This window comes from Podarcis muralis, chromosome 14, assembly GCF_964188315.1.
Source record: "Podarcis muralis chromosome 14, rPodMur119.hap1.1, whole genome shotgun sequence".
Lineage (NCBI taxonomy): Eukaryota > Metazoa > Chordata > Lepidosauria > Squamata > Lacertidae > Podarcis > Podarcis muralis.
In genome coordinates, this window is record NC_135668.1 from 23,328,665 (window position 1) to 23,349,266 (window position 20,602).

Consider the following 20,602-nt stretch of genomic DNA (forward strand, 5'->3'; position numbering starts at 1 on the left):
CCTGTTTCACTCTCTCTCTATAGATTCACTTTATATTCCTGTCTGCATTCTTTGTTCTTCTGCAGCTGGTTTATTTGCTGTCCAAAACTATTGATTGAGGATTTAAAAAATACTTCGTTTGGGGAATTCAGTAATGTTGGTGGTGGTGTTCTCTGCCAGGGATGGAGGAGAAAATTGATTTTGTTCAATCTTCCAAAACAATATGCAAATCAAAACCCAGCCATCCCACTTTCCTGAATTTCCCCCTAAAATTCTTACCTTTTTCTGAATTTTGCACTGCTGTTCTCCAGCCACGTAAAGAGTACAAAAATGCATATACTGGGTAAATGTGCACGCCTCAGGGAAAATAACATACAAAAAAATGTGTTATATTAAGAAAAAGTGCTTTGCAAAAAAAAGTGCTTTGCAAAAATGTGTATATTAGGAGAAATTTACACTCAAATGTTGATGAATTTTGCGGAGGGTTCTTTTTTAAATTACTAAAGGGACAAGGGAGAGGGGTAAAAGGAACTGTGGCTCAGGCCCCACCCCTAATGACATATGTCTCCTCTGATCCCAGAATTAGCATGGATGTCTGTGGCAGGGAAACCTGTGCGTCTAGGCGTCCCTGACTCCTGGAGCCCTCCATTATCAGGGTTACAGGAGCCAGAGAAAACGAACATAAGAAGAGCCCTGGTGGATCATGCCAAAGGCCCAACTAGTCCAGCATCCTGTTCTCACAGTGGCCAACCAGATGCCCATAGCAAGCCCACCAAAATGACCTGAGCACAACAGCACTCCCCCCTCTTTTGTTTCCCAGCAAAGGGAACATGCAGAAGCTGGGACAGGGCTGGGGGAAACCCTGAGTCATCTGCCAGGGGCAGAGGTGAGACTTCACAGCCCTTTCCTCCCCACATTGCTCCTTCATGTGAATAACGTCTGAGTGATTTGGTGGCAAAGGTGGGATAGGAATCCTGGGTTTGGTAGCTCACAGTTCAGCATCTTAGCTACCATGCTACTACTCTCTCAAGAGTTTTGTCTTCCTTCCTTCCTTCCTTCCTTCCTTCCTTCCTTCCTTCCTTCCTTCCTTTGCCATTGACGTATTTTCATTTCTAACAGGCATCTGACACCTTTTCAAAAAAGAGCACAAGCACACATGGAAGTTGGCTTGCAACAGGTCCAGCTATTCATCCATCTAGCTCAGTATTGCCTGTTCTGACTATCCATAGCTCTCTAGGGCCTCGGGCAGAGGAGGGTGTTTGTGCCACTTGCAAGCTGATCCTACCTGGTCTCCATGCTGGGCAGGGGAAAGCCCCTCCCCCCTGAAATCGCAGGGAGTTGCTGCCAATCAGAGTAAATTCTGGACTAGATGGAGCCATGGTCTGACTCAGTGCCATAAGGTGACTTCCTGTGTTCTTATTCTTTTAACTAGAGATGCCAGAAATGGAGCCTGGGACTGGGACCTTCTGCATTCATAGCAGATGCTCTATCACTGAGCTGTGGCCCTTCCCCAACTTCGTTGATTAAACACGTGTGTGTGTGTGTGTGTGTGTGTGTGTGTGTGTTTGGTAGTGGCACGGTTCTTCACAAAAGACACTCTGCTCCTGGCATGGTGATGCAGATGAGTTCCAGCTGCAGATTGGAATCTTTTATGGAAATTCTGCCTGGCTAAGGAGGATTTAGGAATTGGATGTTTTAGGCCTTATTTAGATAACGAGGATTAGATCCCGGGAGCTTTAGCATGAGCTTCTCCCACATGTAGCATCTGAGACAGGAAAGCATTTGGGTTTGGATTTTATTCAGCGGATTCTATTAACAAGGTAACTTGTGTATACAGAGATCATGTTCCCCACCCATACTGTGCAACCATTCTGCATGCTAGAACTCAGCAGCTGTGTTAAATGTAAAGAGCTTTAGAAATCAATGAGGGTGGTAAGTGGATGTTATAAATGACAGTCCAGTGTGGTGAGTTTTGAGTTAAGGAGGGCCAGTAGCTGAGTGCTGGATCATATGTTCTGCATGCAGAAGGTCCCAGGGTCAATTCCTAGCATCTGGTTGAAGAATCTTTTGGCTGCAAAGGACCATTGCCTCAGATATTGGACAGATGCTACCCATTGAAGTAGATCCTGTGGTTCACAAGCTCCTCCACCTCCAGACCGCTTGAAAAATTCTAAGGAACTTAATGGATTATATAATAAACGTTTTTGTTCTGTAAACCAAAGCACATGCATAACTCTTAATAACTGTAGTCCTTCTTTCAAATGCAATGGGTTTGCTTGTTTTCATGAGCAAAGTCATGCGAAGTCAACTTCACATAAAGTTGTTTATCAGCTTTACTCTTGGGACAGGTTCAGCATTTATCTCACTTCTGTATTTAGACTTGAAGGTGAAAAGTAATGAAGATCCCAAGTCTTTCACCAGCAGCATACTATGAAAATCATGAGCACTGTTTGTTAGCTTGTTTGATAAGCCAGCCCTGCTCAAAACAGCCTGTTTCATTAGGAAAAAAGTAAATAAATAATGGCCAGGGCCAAGTACAGATATTCTCTATTGTTCTGCATCCTTACAATGGAACATTTGATTGAAGCTTGTGGTCCACAGGCCAATGGTTGAAAGCCACTGCAATAGAGAGTAGTGGGCTCGATGGGCTCTTGTTCTGACTCCCCATCAGGCAGCTTCCAGGGTTACAGTGTCATAGTCAGCAGAAAGGTACCTTTTTGAGAGGAATGAGGACTAGTGGTTTTGTTGGTTAACCTTCACCTCCCAGTTAACTGGCCAGAAAATTCTGCTGACACAAATGCTGCTTATTTCATGGCAGTGTTTTAAAAAAAATTATTTTAGTGGTTGGGATTAAGAGTGGTTGGAGTCCTGTTGGATTCCAAGAAGGGTGCATATGGTCCAGTATTCTGTTTACAACCGAGGGTCTTGCAGATACTACTGGGAAGCCAGAAGCAGGGATTAAAGGTGATGCTCCCGAAAGCTGATTTTAAGAGGTGTACTTCTTCTGGGAATGCATGTTCCATTTCCCTATCATGATTAATATTTGGTAGACCTCTCCTGGGAAGTTGTCTTTCACAAGCCTTACTTTTTCCCCTCCTTTGAGAGCTCATCTAGCCTTAAAGGTAAAGGGACCCCTGACCATTAGGTCCAGTCGTGGCTGACTCTGGGGTTGCGGTGCTCATCTCGCTTTATTTGCCGAGGGAGCCGGCATACAGCTTCCAGGTCATGTGGCCAGCATGACTAAGCCGCTTCTGGCAAACCAGAGCAGCGCACGGAAACACCGTTTACCTTCCCGCCGGAGCGGTACCTATTTATCTACTTGTACTTTTACGTGCTTTCAAGGTTGGCAGGAGCAGGGACAGAGCAACGGGAGCTCACCACGTGACGGGGATTCGAACCGCCAACCTTCTGATCAACAAGTCCTAGGCTCTGTGGTTTAGCAACTCAAATTGCTAAAATTCTGCTCAGACAGACACATGTGCTTCCAAGGTCTACAGTACATTCTCCCTTTGCTAGGTTAAAAACACACACAAGTGTGTTACTTCAAATATGAAAAAACAGCCCTCCTGCATGTGGGGCCTCCTCTGGTTCATTCTGCTGAGTGGGATCCTCTAGTTCCATCTGTGAGTTCTACCCTGAAAACAGCATCACATTTATGATCCGTTAGCTGTCTCCTGCTAATGGCTACCCATGCTTTTCTCCACTAACAGCCCTGGACCCGGAGGCAAAAACTGCCGTGGCACGAGTGTCGAGCACACAGTTTGTGAAAACTTGCCCTGCCCCAAAGGGGTGCCCACATTCCGAGACCAGCAGTGCCAGACTCATGAGAGGTACACCAACAAGAAGAAAAGCCTTTGGACTGCTGTCATCATGGATGGTACATTTCTGTACGCTTGTACATTATTTCCCCCTGCCTCCCACCCTTCAGTACGGTTTTTTATTTTTATGGTTTTGTTTATGTATTATTTTAAACTTACTAATTTGGAGTAACTAAGTGATATACACGTATGTGTGGCAATTCATTTAGAATATATACTGTGCTGGCTTTTCAATGACCAAATAGGCCAGTACTGTTGTTTTGGTGGTGATAGCTTAGATAATACAACTTACTTATTTATATTTATTTTATGGTTTATAAGATTTTTTGCCCACCTTTCATCATAAAGTTTCAGGGCAGGTTATAGCAATGTAATATCTAGTTACATAAACAGATGCAACTGTTATAATTATAAAAACAAATTAAACCTACTATTGTACTGCATTTTCTTCTACAGTGTTCCATGTGATTGTTGGGGGCCAAGCATTCGGAATTGCATTGCCTGTGGGTTTGGTCTCCATGTTTATATAAATTAATACATGTAAATTTACATCTTTTACCATACAAAATAGTGGGTTGTATCCAAAGTAGCACTATTTGCTAGCATAAGGATTTCTGCTTGCGCGGTGGAACATCCTCCCACTCCCCCCCCCCTGGTCCCCTAGATCTGAAGAGAAGGGAAGGAAGTCCCATTGCACAAGGATAAATTCTTTCACTGACAGTTCACATTAATTGAGTACCATCTTATCTGTTGTATATCATATACTTGTCCCAATAATTTTCAAGTGCTTTGGGTACACGACATGACTAAAGTCAATATTCTTGCGTGGTGTTTTGTTCGTATGTGTGTATTTCTTTTTCAGACAAGCCCTGTGAACTTTATTGCTCCCTGTTTGGAAAGGATTCCCCTGTGTTGGTGTCTGACAGGGTAGTTGATGGTACACCATGCGGGCCTTACGAGACTGACCTCTGCGTTCATGGCAAGTGCCAGGTGGAGTAACTTTTTTGTTATTCTCTCTAAGCAATAATATTTGCCTTGTGCATGACTTAACTATGGAAGATGATAATAATGAGGATGATATGTTAAGCTTCAGCAAAGGCATGTCTGTTGGGAAAGGCTAGCGGGCAGCATAAAGCGTGTTCAGGGAATTGCTGGAACTGTGACTATGCTTAGCTGTGATTACATCCTCTTGTAGGACCACAGGGCCTCAGTTTTCAGGTCGAGAACTGTTTATTTGAAAATGCCCCCACATGAAAATTATGCCTCTAGGTCACATCTTCCTGCTGCAGTGAGAATTCTTGAAAGCTAGAAGAAATGTGAATTTGCACAGATGGCGCAGTCTTCTAAAATGCAGGTTATGAAGACGTTTTCATATTGAACCAAAGTTCACCTGACCATATATATGCAAAGCTAGGTTTCTATGCTAAGCATTGTTTATTTTATTTCATTTCATTTATCTCACAAGATTTATATACCACTTACAACCTCAACATGTTTTTCAAAAAGAATAAAACAATTAAATTATTGGTCAAAAAAACAAACAGTGAAAACCAACTATTTAGAACATTAAAAAGTGTGGGTGTTGCAACCCTAAAAGACTGTTTTGTTTTGTTTTTTACAAATGCATTGAAGTATTATGTTTTACTAGTAACAGTCCCAGTTCTATAGATTGAAGCAGCCAAGTGGGCATGTATGGGGTAAGGCAATCTTGCAAGTAAGCAGGTCCAAAGGTATTAAGGCAACGTTTCTCAAACTTGGGTCTCCAGCTGTTGTTGTACTACAAACTCCCATCATCCCTGACCACTGGTTTCTGCTAGCTAGGGATGACGGAAGTTGTAGTCCAACAACCGCTGGGAACCCAAATTTAAGAAGCACTATATTAAAGGCTTTATATACTAGTAGCAACACCTTGAATTTGGACCGCTAGCACATTGGCAACTAGTGCAGGTCTCTGACCAGATGTGTTATATGCTCACAGGGTTTCACTTCTGTCAGCAATTGTACAATCTGCACAAACTATAGCTTCCAGATCAAGCACAAGTGAAATCCCCAAATGGAGTGCATTGCAGTAACCCAATATTGCATGATGATGTGCACTTGGTATATAAGACCTGAACAGCTGGAGGTGGTTAAGTGATGTTCTTCAAGGGTATTTGCTCAATAGCTCAAGCTTCTTCTGGGGGACGTCTAGTGCATCCTCTGGTTTCTTTGGATTCTTGTGGCTGCCAACTTGGCCAACTCCTAGGCACACCCCAACCTTCTCAAACACCATTTGCTAACATCTAATTTATTGACACAATTTGGGTTGTTGTTTTTAATCAGTGACCTGGATGTAGGCTGCTTGGAGAACTATCTGACCTTGTTGTAAAAATATACGCTAAGTAAACAAAACACGGTTACCTGCATTTCTTGCACACAGGCGCGCACACACACGCACCTTCTTTTAATAGGCATGAGCGTTTTCTTCCTGATTCAACTGTTTCCACCACTGATCATTATTCTCTACTTTATACAATAATTCTCTCTTTGTAACATCCCAGCTGGTTGCTGAATTCAATAATAGCATCTTTAAATACTCTAAAGTTCTATGTGAGTGTTGGAAAATATCCAAAAACAAGAATGATTTGAGAATCGGGTTAGCAATGTTTATTAAGAGCACCTCTAGCTTCCCCTCACCCCAAGTTTTGGAATCTTGCCCCTTGTACAGTATTCTTGTTTCTTTTCTTTTTTACTTGCAAAATGTAAGCCCTTTCCCAATGGAGTTTAAAAGTTTCTGAAAAGAAGGGATTTAACAACATCTAAATTTCTGTAACAGCCATCACAGATGTTTTGCAAAAGGCAGTCACCCAATATCGTAAGGCAGTGCTCCCAAGACAACAGCTAAATGGCCCTGATGTACGTGGGAGCCAAAAGACACTTAGGATGCAGTCCAAATCCCTGACCAGCAGTGGCAGGGTTTAATGGAGTATAGTAGCCACTGCCGCATCCACAGCCCTTCCACCCGTGCCAGGTGGGGGAGGGGGCAGGAGTAGTTCCATTACACCTGCACTGGAGTCTAAGGTCGAAGGAGAAATTTGATGCAGTTTGCATTTAAAGGCAAAGCTGCCTAATTTATACTTTCCAAAACAAGCAGAACACAGTCATTTTTTGAAATTCTACAAAATATGCAATGCAGTTCTCCATGTGTACATAAATGCATATACAGTACTAGGGTAAATTGTGTGTGTAAATGCATATCATGGGAGGGACGCGGGTGGCGCTGTGGGTAAAACCTCAGCGCCTAGGACTTGCCGATCGCATGGTCGGCGGTTCGAATCCCCGCGGCGGGGTGAGCTCCCATCGTTTGGTCCCAGCTCCTGCCCACCTAGCAGTTCAAAAGCACAATTAAGTGCAAGTAGATAAATAGGTACCGCTTTCTAGCGGGAAGGTAAACGGCGTTCCGTGTGCTGCTCTGGTGCCGGTTCGCCAGAGCAGCTTCGTCACGCTGGCCACATGACCCGGAAGTGTCTGCGGACAGCGCTGGCTCCCAGCCTCTAGAGTGAGATGAGCGCACAACCCTAGTGTCTGTCAAGACTGGCCCGTACGGGCAGGGGTACCTTTACCTTTTTAAATGCATATCATAGTGAAAATAACATACAAGCATTCATATTATTTTATTATTGTTAGCCGCCCTGAGCCCGGCTTCGGCTGGGGAGGGCGGGATATAAATAAAAATTTATTATTATTATTATTAGAGGGGAATTTTTTTTTCTTACCGTGAATTTCAGTTTACAGATTGGGGGAATGACATTCCTGATAGGGATGGCTCCCCCTTCTAGAGACAGACAGGGTCTTCAGATTCTTGTGTCCTCTTCAGGGGGGAGGAGTCATCCGGTCTCTCCATACTGAGTGGCAGGCACTTAAGCAGAACCCTATATGGCCTAGGACCCTCGTACCTACGGGACCGCCTCTCCTGGTATGTCCCACAGAGAAATTTACGGTCTGCAAATAAAAACATCCTAAAGATCCCAGGCCACAGAGAGGTTAGGCTGGCCTCAACTAGAGCCAGGGCCTTCTCGGCCGCGGCTCCAATCTGGTGGAACGCTCTGTCACAAGAGACCAGGGCCCTGCAGGACCTGACAGCCTTCCGCAGGGCCTGCAAGACAGAGCTATTCCACCAGGCCTTTGGTCAAGGCGCAGCCTGACCCCCTCCTCTGGCAATCGGCAATCTGCACAGAATTTTGCTTGATGGTTGCCATTAATTTGATCTTAATTTGATTTAATTAATTTTATAATGAATGTTTTTAGAATGTTGGACTATTTTGATTGTTGTTAGCCGCCCTGAGCCCAGCTTCGGCTGGGGAGGGCGGGATATAAATAAAATTTATTATTATTATTATTATTATTATTATTCACAAGGGAGGAAAACACTCATATACACCGTAAGATATTAGGTGAAAGCACAAAACTAACTCTCCAGAACGCCTCCCCATACCCAGCTGCAACCAATCACAACCTCCACCTAGGGTTGACAAATGCTGAAGTGAATCAGGCCAAAGGAGGGCAGAATGTTGGCAAAATTCTCATTGATTTTTTAATAGATCCGTTTTGCAGTTTCCCTTTCTAACAGCAACTTTGGCCCTACCCAACAACACCTTTTCTAATGTCCATTTTTCCCTTCGCAGTCCTGTGCTTAATCAAAACAGACCCCTTTGCAAATATTTTCCATCAAAATAATGAAGAACCTCTTGTTATCATTAGAAAATTGGCTGTGATGGGATCATCGGATCAGCTGCCAAAGAAGATCGTTGTGGCATCTGCAATGGAGATGGCAAAACCTGCAAAGTGGTGAAAGGAGACTTCAACCATACTAAAGGGATGGGTGAGTAGATACTGGGCAGTCTCAGTAGCTTGGCATGGGAGAAATGAAATGCAAAAAAAGTCTGTGCCTGCAGAAGTTAAGGCATGTGCTGCATTCTGAGTGCAAAGTTAAGAAATTCAACTTGTTAATAGCAATGTGATACTCAGCTTGATACAGGTATTGACTGAAGTCACTCAATTTTGATTCAGACTTTGCGGTTTCAAGACACTCTGCCCCAAAGGTCTTTACATTCCAACGCTATTGCCTTGCGCTATCAGATTTCAGAAGGATAGCTCTACTGGTCATTATTGTTCCCTGTGTGCTTCCATCTTGTTTCACAATGAACAGATGCATAGTCCAAATCTCATGCTCAGATCAAGAGTGAAGACAAGTGGCAGACAAGGCATGCTGTGAACTACCATTTAGAATAAATGTGTGTGCCTGCCTTGCCACTGTACTATGAACATGTGGTATTCTGATTTTCAGCCCTTGGGTGGCCATGTATCCTACTTTACAGACAACATTCCTCCATCTAAAGGAGTTCCAGAGGACAGTCCTTCACTTCAAGGTGCCTTCTGTCTGGTTCAAGGTAAAGAACCGTAAGAAAGCAGAGGCCTTGAAATTGCCCAGCAACAGTTAGCAGGCCAGGCATAAAAATCACTTGGTCAGTCTTTTCCATGATGGTGAGATGTATTGTATTTCTGTCAATTATAATAACTAAAACAGCATGTACATGTTTTATGCAAATCTATGTGCTCTTTTTTGGCAATGCTCTACCCCCCACTTTCATTGACTCAATCGTTTTAATTGGTTGGTGCACAAGGAACAATCTTGGCTAGGGGTTTCAAAGAATTCCCAGAAATTATTATGGGTTGTTGATTTATTATGTTAATATTTTGGTTTTATTATTGCTGTTGTTAGGAACAGTGTATGTGAAACATATTTTTGAATACTGGATGATATTTTCTGTTTTATTAACTGCTTTGGATCCCCTTTGAGAGGGGGAATAAAGTAAGGGTACACTTCTTTAAAATAATAAAACAATTTATTAAAAATGAGATCCATTCTCTTGTGCATTTCCCATTCATTGCAACAAAGCTCGTCTGGGGTTAACCGTTAAGAGTTGCAGTGTTTGGCATAATCCTAACTTGGCCGCATCTGCCATGACTACTAATATCTCCAAGGTGGGCCAAGGACAGACTGTGAAATAGCATATCAGAATTTTATTTATTTATTTAGGCTACTTATGAATCACCTTTCCTTCAAAAAGAGCTCAGGGCAATGCACTACAAGCAAAAATTTAAAATGAATATCAGTTCAAGTAGAAGTTATACAAGTAGAACTGGTTAAAATACTACATGAAGCTACATTGGAAATAACCAAGTGGTGGAGGAGGGCAGGGGTATGTGTGTATTTGAACCATTTCACCAGTTCAGGTACTACATTCTTGAAGGATGGCAGCATCATGCTTCCTTTTTTTCTTAAAAAAATTAATGCCATAATCCATGAGGACAATGAATGGCGCCAGTGATGGGGGGCCTTTGGCATCCCCTCTGGTGCTGTGTTTAAAGGTGGTGGCAGCTGGAACCATTAATTTTTCTGCTCTTAATGACCACTTACCTTCTTGCCTGTGAGTAGCAGTTGCACCCTGACGTAGCGCCTCCTCTTTCACCCAGACACACAGCGCTATTTTAGAATGTTTCCCCGTCCACTCTGGCTGCCGTGGAGGCTCACAGGTTCTCGCCAAACCCCTCCTTCAGATGAGCCAATCCATGGGTGGCCCGGGGGGGTGTGGCCATCTACTTATCCCAACCACTCAGCACAGCATCCAGTCAGCTGAGAGCGTCACCCACCCTTCCCTTCCCTTCATTAATAGTTGATTACTGCTCTAACCATTTCTTTTCAACTAGCCAGGCTTTGCTGTAGTCTTGTGATGGTTGCCGTTTTCAGAGCCAGGAAGGAATTTTCCTTGCTCTGCAGGTTTCACCTTCCCCATAGCATTAGTCACAACTTTGGCAGTTTAGACCTTGGGCGGAATCCTGTAGTTATTCATCTAATCAGGGTGTGGTGAAGTGGTGATTCACCCACCCCTATTCCCTGCGGTGGTGTTAACAGGGTACCCCGTTAGAGGGGTCTGGAGGGAAGTGTCTGTCCAAAGAGCCAACTGCATAGGGCTAGTGGGCCATAGAGCTTCCCTCGGCGATTGGGGGCCATCCATGTAAACCTGCGTTTTGCAGTGGTAAAGGTAAAGGGACCCCTGACCATTAGGTCCAGTCGTGACTGACTCTGGGGTTGCGGTGCTCATCTCGCTTTATTGGCCGAGGGAGCCGGCGTACAGCTTCCGGGTCATGTGGCCAGCATGACTAAGCTGCTTCTGGCGAACCAGAGCAGCACACGGAAATGCCGTTTACCTTCCCTCCGGAGCGGTACCTATTTATCTACTTGCACTTTGATGTGCTTTCAAACTGCTAGGTTGGCAGGAGCTGGGACCGAGCAACGGGAGCTCACTCCATCACGGGGATTCAAACCGCTGACCTTCTGATCGGCAAGTCCTAGGCTCTGTGGTTTAACCCACAGCGCCACCCGCGTCCCTTGCAGTGGATCCCCCAAATAGACCCTGTAATGCCTCTGTCCCCCCAGCAGGGGGGGAAATCAATAAAGTTGTGGCCGTTTAAATCCCAGACAGTTGTTGTGTCCATTCATTTTACTCAGCAGTTAGGCGCGCCGGAAGGGGGGACTGTGGCTGGGCACACATTGTTAATTGCTGCTCTTTTATTTTGTGTTATAATAGAATGTGTTGCCTTTTAAAATATATAAATGTAAACCGTTCTAAAAGTTATAATTGAACTTGGTCAGATATTTAAATTTTATAAGAAAATAATTCATTTTTTAAAATGCAGCAGGTTATAAATTTTACTTATATTGCACAATTCTGCCGAATGCTGGTGACACCTCTGCTTAGAGTTACCCTTGCAGGCACTGTGTTAGATAAAGCAAAAAGCTGTTTGGAATGAAACTGTAATATCTGCACACTGGTCTCCACTGAATGACCTCATATTTTGTGACTGCTGACTCATGAAAACAGAGTGAGTGTTGTAACTAAACCCATGCCAATTCCTTTCTTTTTCTCAGTATCCAATAGTCAATGTAAGAAGGTTTCCACGTGTGTGATGGCAAAGGCAAAGGGAGTCCCCAAGTGTTTCTCGTGTAAGAAGCCTGGTTGCTCTGTGTGGTGCTTCTGGGGTAGATGCTATTTGGTGTTGGGTCTCTCTCTCTCTCTCTCTCCTCTGGTTGGATCAAAACATGGAAATGGTATTGTTCTAAAGGAAGGAAGGAAGGAAGGAAGGGAGGAAGGAAGGAAGGAAGGAAGAGCTGTTGATAAATGTGAAACCCTTTTGCATATATATTCAGCACGACTTGCCGGGATTGCAACCAAAATGCACAAATCCCTTCTTTATGAGGATCTTTTGGCTGTCCTCTGTGAAAAATCACATCTTGGGAAATTCATTATCCTTGCTTTTTGCCTTGGTATTTCTGATGTAACTCTTAACGTGTAGAGTTGGCTGTGTTTCAGCTGTAAGGGCTTATAGAACAAATAGGGTAAATTGCTAGATTATGCAGTAGTGAAGTGGCATTGTCAGAGGTGCAGGTTTCTTTTGTGATAGTCACAGCCACACACTCTCACATCCATGCCCCTTCTAATATTATACAAGAATGTAGTAGTAATAATAATAATAATTAATAATAATAATAATTTGTTATTTATACCCCGCCCATCTGGTTTCCCCAGCCACTCTGGGCGGCTTCCAACAAAATATTTAAATACAGTAGTCTGTCAAACATTAAAAGCTTCCCTAAACAATAAAAATAATGAGGGATGAATCGTAATAATCAATGCTGATCTCCTTGGGTTCCCCTTTATCTAGATCTACTATTTTCTGAGAACATACTGTGCTTTGTCTTCTGTGATGTTCCATTGTACATAACAGAACTTGCACACCTTATGTTTTCAGTGTTCCTAAATGCTTAGCTTTGGAACATACAGTGGGTAAAGAGCTCCCCTTTCATGCTGAATGGCTGAAGACAGGGACACTGCTGCAGAAATAGCAGTGTATCTTTGATCCACCGCCTGCCTTGACCCCTGACAACTACACCACTGAGTTTATGCCTTTCACCTGAGCAGCCCAGTGAGTTTATAGTTCTCACTAAAGTTTGAGGGCACCATCTCTTATTCTATGCATCTGCCACACAGGTGAGAAGCTTACACAAAGCCCAGCAGAGAGCAGCAATGGAGGGGGTGCACTTTGCTTAAGGACACATAACCAATCAAATATATCCCCATTTGGGGGCCTAAAAATGTGTGGGAGTGAGCTGGAATATTGAATGGAAAGGGGGGAAATAAGCATTATGGGAACCTGTTGCCTTGCAGATGTTGGACTGCTCGTTTTCAGGACCACATCAGCTTATACTCGCATACTCCTTATTTGTTTTAATTATTTAAAAGCTTTTCTAAATCCACTTAATGTTTTTTTAAATCTCTAAGCACTATATGCAATATAGAACACTGTTCATTAAAACAAAAATACAACATAAAACCAATAAAAAGTATAAAAGCAAATAAAACAAAGATTTGGGGGATTCATCTTAAAACAAGGCCCGATCTTATGGGTTGAGGAAAGCCAAGGCAAAAAGACAAGTCTTCACAAGATGTCTGACGCCTCTGATGGTTGCTGTATCACATTTGGCAGAGGGGAAGGGCATTCTGCAGTACAGGCAAAAGCAGAAAATGCCTGTTTCCAGGTCACCAACTTTTGATATACTGTAATTTCCCCAGTTCTAAGTGATCTTACAGGCCTACAGAGGAGCAGGTAGTCTTTCAGGTAACCTAGTCCTGAATTTTTCAGAGCTTTATATATTAGCAAGACCTTGAACAAGGTGGCTGATTGAAAGCCAGAGCAGTTTCCACAGCACAAATGCAGCATGTGCCTGGCCAAATGCTCCATTCAGCAACCTTCTGAGGGTTATATTGCTTATCCCTGTTCCTACGCACACAGGGTAGGACTACAGGCAGTCCCACATGCACAAAGCCACTGTGGGTGGGTCTGCTCTACTGGAAGTTTCTCTTTACGTTGCGCCAGGACTTTTACATCCTACATTGGTGCAATAAGGCTTGTTTAGAAATTGGTTTTTCTTTTGACCCATGCAACTTGTAACATGAGGTGGAAAGGAAAGTTATTTGCAAGTTTTGCAGCACTTACAGCCACGGTATAATATCTGTTTCACTGAAGAGATCACTTTCCAGAAAGATCCATACCAGCTTCCTCACTGAAAATCACACCAACATCTGGTTTTGGCTGGCTGGGAAAACAGCTTTGCCTAGTAATAGAAATACTTCGACAACCTTGCTTCCTCCCCCACCCCCTCTCCGGTACTTATTTCTAGCCTTCTCGGTGAAGATACAACAGGCTACCCTTCACATATTAATCTTCATGGTGACGAAAGTCTTGGTTCTCCCTTTATCCCTCCCTTCCTCTATCTCTGTTCAGGTGTCTCCTCTAATTTGACTTCTACCATATAATTTATATGCAGGATTCTCTTCAATCGCAGCTTTGCATTCCTGAAGCATTGATGTAATGCAGGCTATCCAGAAAGATCATTGCACGCCAAAAAGAGAGAGCGCTATTCCCAAGGTGGAGCATGTTTGTGTACAGTGCTATGAATTATCAAATAATGAGGTGCTCCTTCAAAGCATCGTCCTTAGAACAAAAGTGCTCTCACGTTAATGGATGGATGGACAGGACATGTAGACAATGGTACCATCCCACAACTGCATATAGTTGATACTGTCAAACCTGAATCATCAGAGCCTAGAAGAATAGGCTGGATACTGTTGAAAATATGGGATGTCATAATTCTGGCAATGGGACTTAAGTTGCTCAAAGTCAATGAGACTTGTTGACCTTTCTGGTGGAGAAACTGCAGGTACTAAGTGCTGAAGGAAATGTGGCTTGCATATAATGGAAAAGGTATTAAGGGATGCAGGGGTTTTTCAAATGTTGGCAAGCTTATTTCCATTAATTTATTAATCCCTTGCGAAGCAACATATGAATGAATTCCAAAGCTCAAGAGAGCAATAGTGGAAATGAGTTTGCATGTATCCGTAGTAGATTTATTGAATTTGCAACCGGATTAGATTTCTGTAATCTGTTGTTGCTAAAATCTCCAACTTTTTTTATTTTTTTGTCCAAAGGAACATGCCCAAGAGTTTTACCATGAGCCCTTCAAGAAATTAGATTCAGGAGAATTGTACCTCTATTGGTGGCCAGCTGTTTCACATATTGCACTTTAATAAACCCAACAGAGAGCACCAGCCTATCCCAATTCTCTAGCTGTTTGCACCTGCAGGTGTTGTCAATCATCCAATTGCTACATCCACATTTTATTTGTTCAGCTGTATGCTAGATCTGAAATTGGGCAATAGCTTTAAAGAGCTAAAGTTTGAGAGCTCTGCATACTATACTATGCATTGTTGTTATCATATTGTCCATGGGAGGCTGAAGCGTTGAAGCTTGCCCCAGGTCAGCAAATGAGTTTATGGCTGAAACTGGAGCAAACCACAGGTGTCATGCTCTTTAGCCACTAAATCTATATGCCATAATTCTTGCATAGTCCATGGAAACACAGTTCTATGGGAGTTCAGCCAGCAATGGTCCAAGGCAATTGTGAAACGACACAACTGCACTGTGGTGTCTGGTGCCTTCTGGATAGTCTATATTGATTGCACTTGAGCTTCTCTAAGAAATGAGCCCTATGGACCAAAGAAGACACAATAGCAGCTAAATGCATTATTAGCAAGCACATCAATTGAAATTTATAAAAATGCACCTGTGGGGGTTTTTTGTTGTTGTTGAGGCCCCAGCTTGGAAGGAAGGAATTCTTACCCATTTCCTCCCTCTGTGGTCCCAATGAAATTACACCCCTCCCCAAATCTGCTATTGCCCTCCCCCAAATGGGAGAATGGAGGTGTGTGCCTACTACCAGCTTTTCTTTCTTTGACCAGTGTGGATGCCAATGCTGCATTGAACATCATGTCTACTGTGGCCAGAAGCTTGTAGTTGTGCAGATATTTTGCCAGAGATAATAAAAACTCCATTGAAGGGTTGCTTTCCCACATATTACATGTGGACAAACATACTTTGAAACAGAAGATCCAGTAAAGGCAAAGCAATCATGATTTGTAGTAATAGTGCAACCAATACCAGAATTGGAATTACATTTAAATAAAATTAATTGGCTCATTTATCAAGCTTATGAATAAATGGCTTGGCTTTGCTGCCTAAATTACATTTTTAAAGTGGCCAAAAATAAAGAGGTTTTCTCTTGTAATGTGGGGAGTGGCCTGCATTTGAGAAATTATTCTGCTGTGATGGATTCCCTGCTTTCCTCTGAATGTTGAAATTGGTTGGATTTGTCCAGCAGGTTGAGTCATTTGATGCCACAATTTTAGAAGGATCTGGCTTGGAAGCCCTGGAGAGCCTGGGCCAGGCCAAACATAACTTGAATTAATTTTCTTTAAAAAACAAAACAATAAGAAAACATTAAGAAAACACATTGTAGATTTTGGGCATGTTCCAAGGTGGTGAGAGGGTGTGACTGTCATGTGTGTCATGTTCTTGTAATAGTGTCATGTTATTAATCACTCATCTCCTATGTGTTCATGTCTGGTAGTCATTGTTGGTTGGGTGTGCTTGTCCGTGCATGAGTTTTGGCAAAAGATTTTTGCCATTAGAGAGTGTGGTGACTGCAGTATCATTTTAAGTCTTGAACTGGACAGCGCACACTAAAAAAACCGCCAAAAACCAACACCATACTATATGTCAAATGTCTGTTTGGTTTGACCATTATGGGTTACATTATTGTGGTAAAAGCATATTTAAACAAAAACCCACCACTACATGCAAGTAGAGGATGGGGAAGAAATCCTATTCAGTTCACATTTTAATGTGAACTTGAATTTTAATGTGAACTTGCCTAATTTGCACTTTGCAGAACAAAATGCACACAGAAACTTCTATTCTCGGAATTTTTCTTTTCTCTGAATTTTGCAATGCAGTTCCCTAACTAATGTATATATTAGGACAAGATGCAGATAAAAATGCATATGTTAGTGGGGGAAACACGAAAGTGCATCACAGGAGGAAAAATTGATTTCAAAAATGTATATACTGCATTAGGCAAAATTGCATGTTAAAATGTGTATCAGGGAAAAGGTGTAATAAAATGCTGGTGAATTTTCTTGAGGGCTTAAAATTTGCAAACTGATAGTGGAAGTGTAGTGAACTGAACATAAGAATGGAAAAAATGGGAAATGGTAAGAAATGAAAATTGACCCGTTTGTCCACCCCTACATGGCAAGACAATTATTATTGCAGCATGCTTTGTGGTCACCGAACTGCTGCACCCATCCAGCTGGCCTTCACTGGTGTCTTTATACAGATCCCTGCTACCACTGTGTTTTCCGTTTTCCCTCGGGGGGGGGGGGGGTCAGGCTGCTTCTCTTGGTAACCTGACGAGGGGAGAAGAAAATGAAAAAGGTAATGTGCAGTCAAGGTGGGGAGATCCGGTGACATGGAAATGCAAATTGAGGTTAGGAGAGTGAGACAAGAACAAAAGGGGAAACTAAGAATGCACATTGAAATAGGTGCCCTTGGGTCATATCACTTTCCTACTTGTTGCCTCTAGCAGAGACCAGATGAACATGAGATCCCCACAGGTTTGGAGAAAGAAGGGTTTGCAATATATCATCTAGTGGGCTGACCCAACAATTACTTGATTGCTGCAGATGCTGCTGTTTAAGCCCATGATCAGTAACAAATGCTCTTGGACCTTTGCAAAAAGCATACCTGAGGGTTGTTGTTTTTCCAGAGGTCATTCATACAGGTTAAACTATTAAATCACCAGCTCTTCCTTTATGCCAGGCATGGAGCAAGAGTACAATATACACGAGCAGGAACTCAGCTCCCAAACCTGATCATTTGAAGACCTTCAGCACAATTGCTATTTCTTTTAAACAGACTTTGCTTCCTTATTTTTTGTTTAATTAAAATTTTATCCCACCCATCCTCCAATGAGCTCAGGTGGCACACAATGAGCTCAGGTGGCTTCTTCTCCCCCCATTTTATCTTCACAACAAATTTGCAGTAGGTTAGGCTGAGAGGTGGGTAACCTGCCACCCTACTTATAGACAGAGATATATGAAGCAGTTTCCTGCAAACAAAAATAGCTAATGAATTATCTGGTCAAGGAGGTGTAGCTGAAATACCAGGGGGCTTCTTACTTGTGTCAACAAGGTTTGTTGATTTAGGATCATAAGCCTATATCTGCAGCTCCTGGAGCAACCTGACATGTCTCTGATAATGTCAACATGCACAAAGTACATCAACGAACTAGACTTTTATTCATTGCAATCTCAGATGTGGAAGCGCATTTAAGATGCACCCAGAGATATTTTCTTCCTCCTCTTCAGGTCATATTGCATGACAATGAAACTTGAATGCCACATCATAACATTTCAAAATGTGAATTGGAATTGGCTTTTAAAAAATAAATTATGGAGTTCATATGTTAAATCACAGGTACCCAGTGTCTATTTTCTTATTTATTTGTTTTCTGAGATACTATGATCAATGTGTCCTTTTCATTTGCCCCAGGTTACATTGAAGCAGCAGTGATCCCAGCTGGGGCTCGACGGATCCGTGTGATGGAGGATAAACCTGCCCACAGTTTTCTGGGTAAAAGAGAAAGAAAGAACGAACTGGTGGCTTGATCTTACCCTTTTGTTTATGTTTGTACTTTGCTATCCTGAAATACAGCAAATTGTCTCCAGCCAAGAAATACTCAGAGTAGACCCATCAAAATTAATAGATCTAAGTTCATTGACTTCATTAATTATTGAGAGAGATTTGGTGAGATATTGGGAAATCATCTGATCCCTTTGTCTCCCTTTTGCAGGGATTCACAATGGCTGGTTGCCCCAAGCAGTTTTAAACCTGGGCAAGAATTGTATCCACTCCCATCCACCTTTTCACATGTGTCTGCTAGGGAAAAAAGCTTAGGCTAAAATGAACCACGCTTTTTAAAGAAGTAAAAGACTTTACACACAAAACATCAGAAGTCACAGAAATGAGGCTTTAAACATGTTTCCATCCAGTGAGCTGAAAGATTTAAAAAGAAGGTTCCGAAATCATTTTCAAGAGAAAATAATTAGTTACAATCTCAGAAACAAAACATGCAATCCTCATGTTAATGAAAGGAAGCAGATTGTGTGAATCTTCCTGTTGGGAAGATTTACCACTTGGAGTTTGGGGACCTGGAAGCCAGAGATGGTCCCTGCTCTTATATCTTCATTCTTCCAAAAGAAAGAAGTGTACTAACCTGGGAGAAAACAAAGACTACAAGTGCTTCCAAGTCCCTGGAGGAGAATGAGATCCTAACCAGGGGACTCGTTGAAGCTGCTTCAACTTAACCCTTTCATGGGCCCAGTGTAAGGCAGAAACTATCCCATATTAATTTATATGGGTCTGCTCCAAATTCAACTAACTTGGGATACAACTCAAAGTAAGAGATGAAGTACTGTCTTTTTGCTCTATGAGACTCACTTTTCCCCTCCTAAAAAGTAAGGGGAAATGTGTGTGCGTCTTATGGAGCGAATGCAGGCTGTGCAGCTATCTCAGAAGCCAGAACAGCAAGAGGGATCGCTGCTTTCGCTGCACAGCGATCTCTCTTGCTGTTTTGGCTTCTGGGATTCAGAATATTTATTTTCTTGTTTTCCTCCTCCAAAAACTAGGTGCGTCTTATGGTCTGGTGCGTCTTATAGAGCGAAAAATACTGTAATATTGACTTCTGTAACTAGCTGACATGTGCCATTGCTCTTTGATCCCCAAATATTCCAAGGGCTCCTTTTAGGACTGATAAATGTGAGCTGATTTTAGGGGAAAGTGCCTCAAGGCAGAGATACAGTGATAGCTACAACTGTAATTGTCTAAACATTATCATTACCAGTACCACTGTTACTGAAAGCTGGGACCTATATCAGGATGCTGTAGTGTTTTCTGAGGTGCCAAGGTGTCCTCTCTTTGAAGCACTGTCAGAGAGTATTTCTGTGTTTGGGGGAATTCTCTGTTTAAAGGGTTATCCCTCCTAGTTTACAGATAAAAAGAAGCATAATAAAGGAGAGCAGGAGTTTCAGAGTTGACCCTGGACAGCAAACTGAGTAGGCACACAAGCTGCCTGGCCCTAGTCCTCGCTGCTATAGTCTTTGTATTTCAAATATAGTAGTTATTTTTAAATTTGCATCTGTACATAAGCATGTGTAAATATGTGCCCACCTTTGTGGCAATGCATTTCTTACTTCCTTTCTTCAATGTATAAGTAGCCACCCTGGCCTTTCCTCACTCCCTGCTCAGTGCTGTTGTTAACGATACAAGGCACTCATGCCCTCCTGTTCAAGTGATTCTTTTTCAACTACCACTCAACATTCTGTGGCTATTGAGCCACATCTGATACTGAAGCAACTCAAGCCTTCCACTCCCCCATTCACTCCACAGAAAAGTTTTCTATTTTACTTCTCCAACAGACACTCTTGGACTCTGGGGTTTGGTTGGGTGGGATAAGGGGGGGGGGGAGAGAGAGAGACCAGCAACACTTTTTTGTGCTCTACAACTGTTGAGGTCTCCCTAAATATTTTAGTTCCTCCCTCCTTGTTTTGGCTTCATTTCTGTCTGCACTCACCACCTGAATTCACCATGATAGGGTGTGGTTATTGGCATCCATGTACACAACAATTTTACAGAGTAAGAATAAGATGACATGTCCCTGCACCAAGAACCTTACAAATTTGACAGAGCAATGGCAAAGGGTGCATAACTGTGGAATGCAGTTCCATGTGACAGCAAACAAGCCCCAT

General features: G+C 42.6%; 1 protein-coding gene across 3 annotated transcripts in view; it reads left to right on the forward strand.

The window, feature by feature from the left end:
• The window catches only part of ADAMTS17 (ADAM metallopeptidase with thrombospondin type 1 motif 17), a 173,567-nt gene that overhangs the window by 103,234 nt on the left and 49,731 nt on the right, over positions 1–20,602 (forward strand). For 2 of the 3 annotated variants that reach the window (XR_013390667.1, XM_028705340.2), the window contains exons 13-17: positions 3,690–3,856; positions 4,660–4,787; positions 8,538–8,658; positions 11,770–11,844; positions 18,348–18,428. Coding sequence is in view for 2 of the 3 variants with exons in the window: in XM_028705340.2 (XP_028561173.2) it covers positions 3,690–3,856; positions 4,660–4,787; positions 8,538–8,658; positions 11,770–11,844; positions 18,348–18,428 (572 nt within the window). In the remaining variant the exon portion in view is untranslated. The remainder of the gene's footprint in view (positions 1–3,689; positions 3,857–4,659; positions 4,788–8,537; positions 8,659–11,769; positions 11,845–18,347; positions 18,429–20,602) is intronic. The other variant, XM_028705341.2, reaches the window with a different exon arrangement.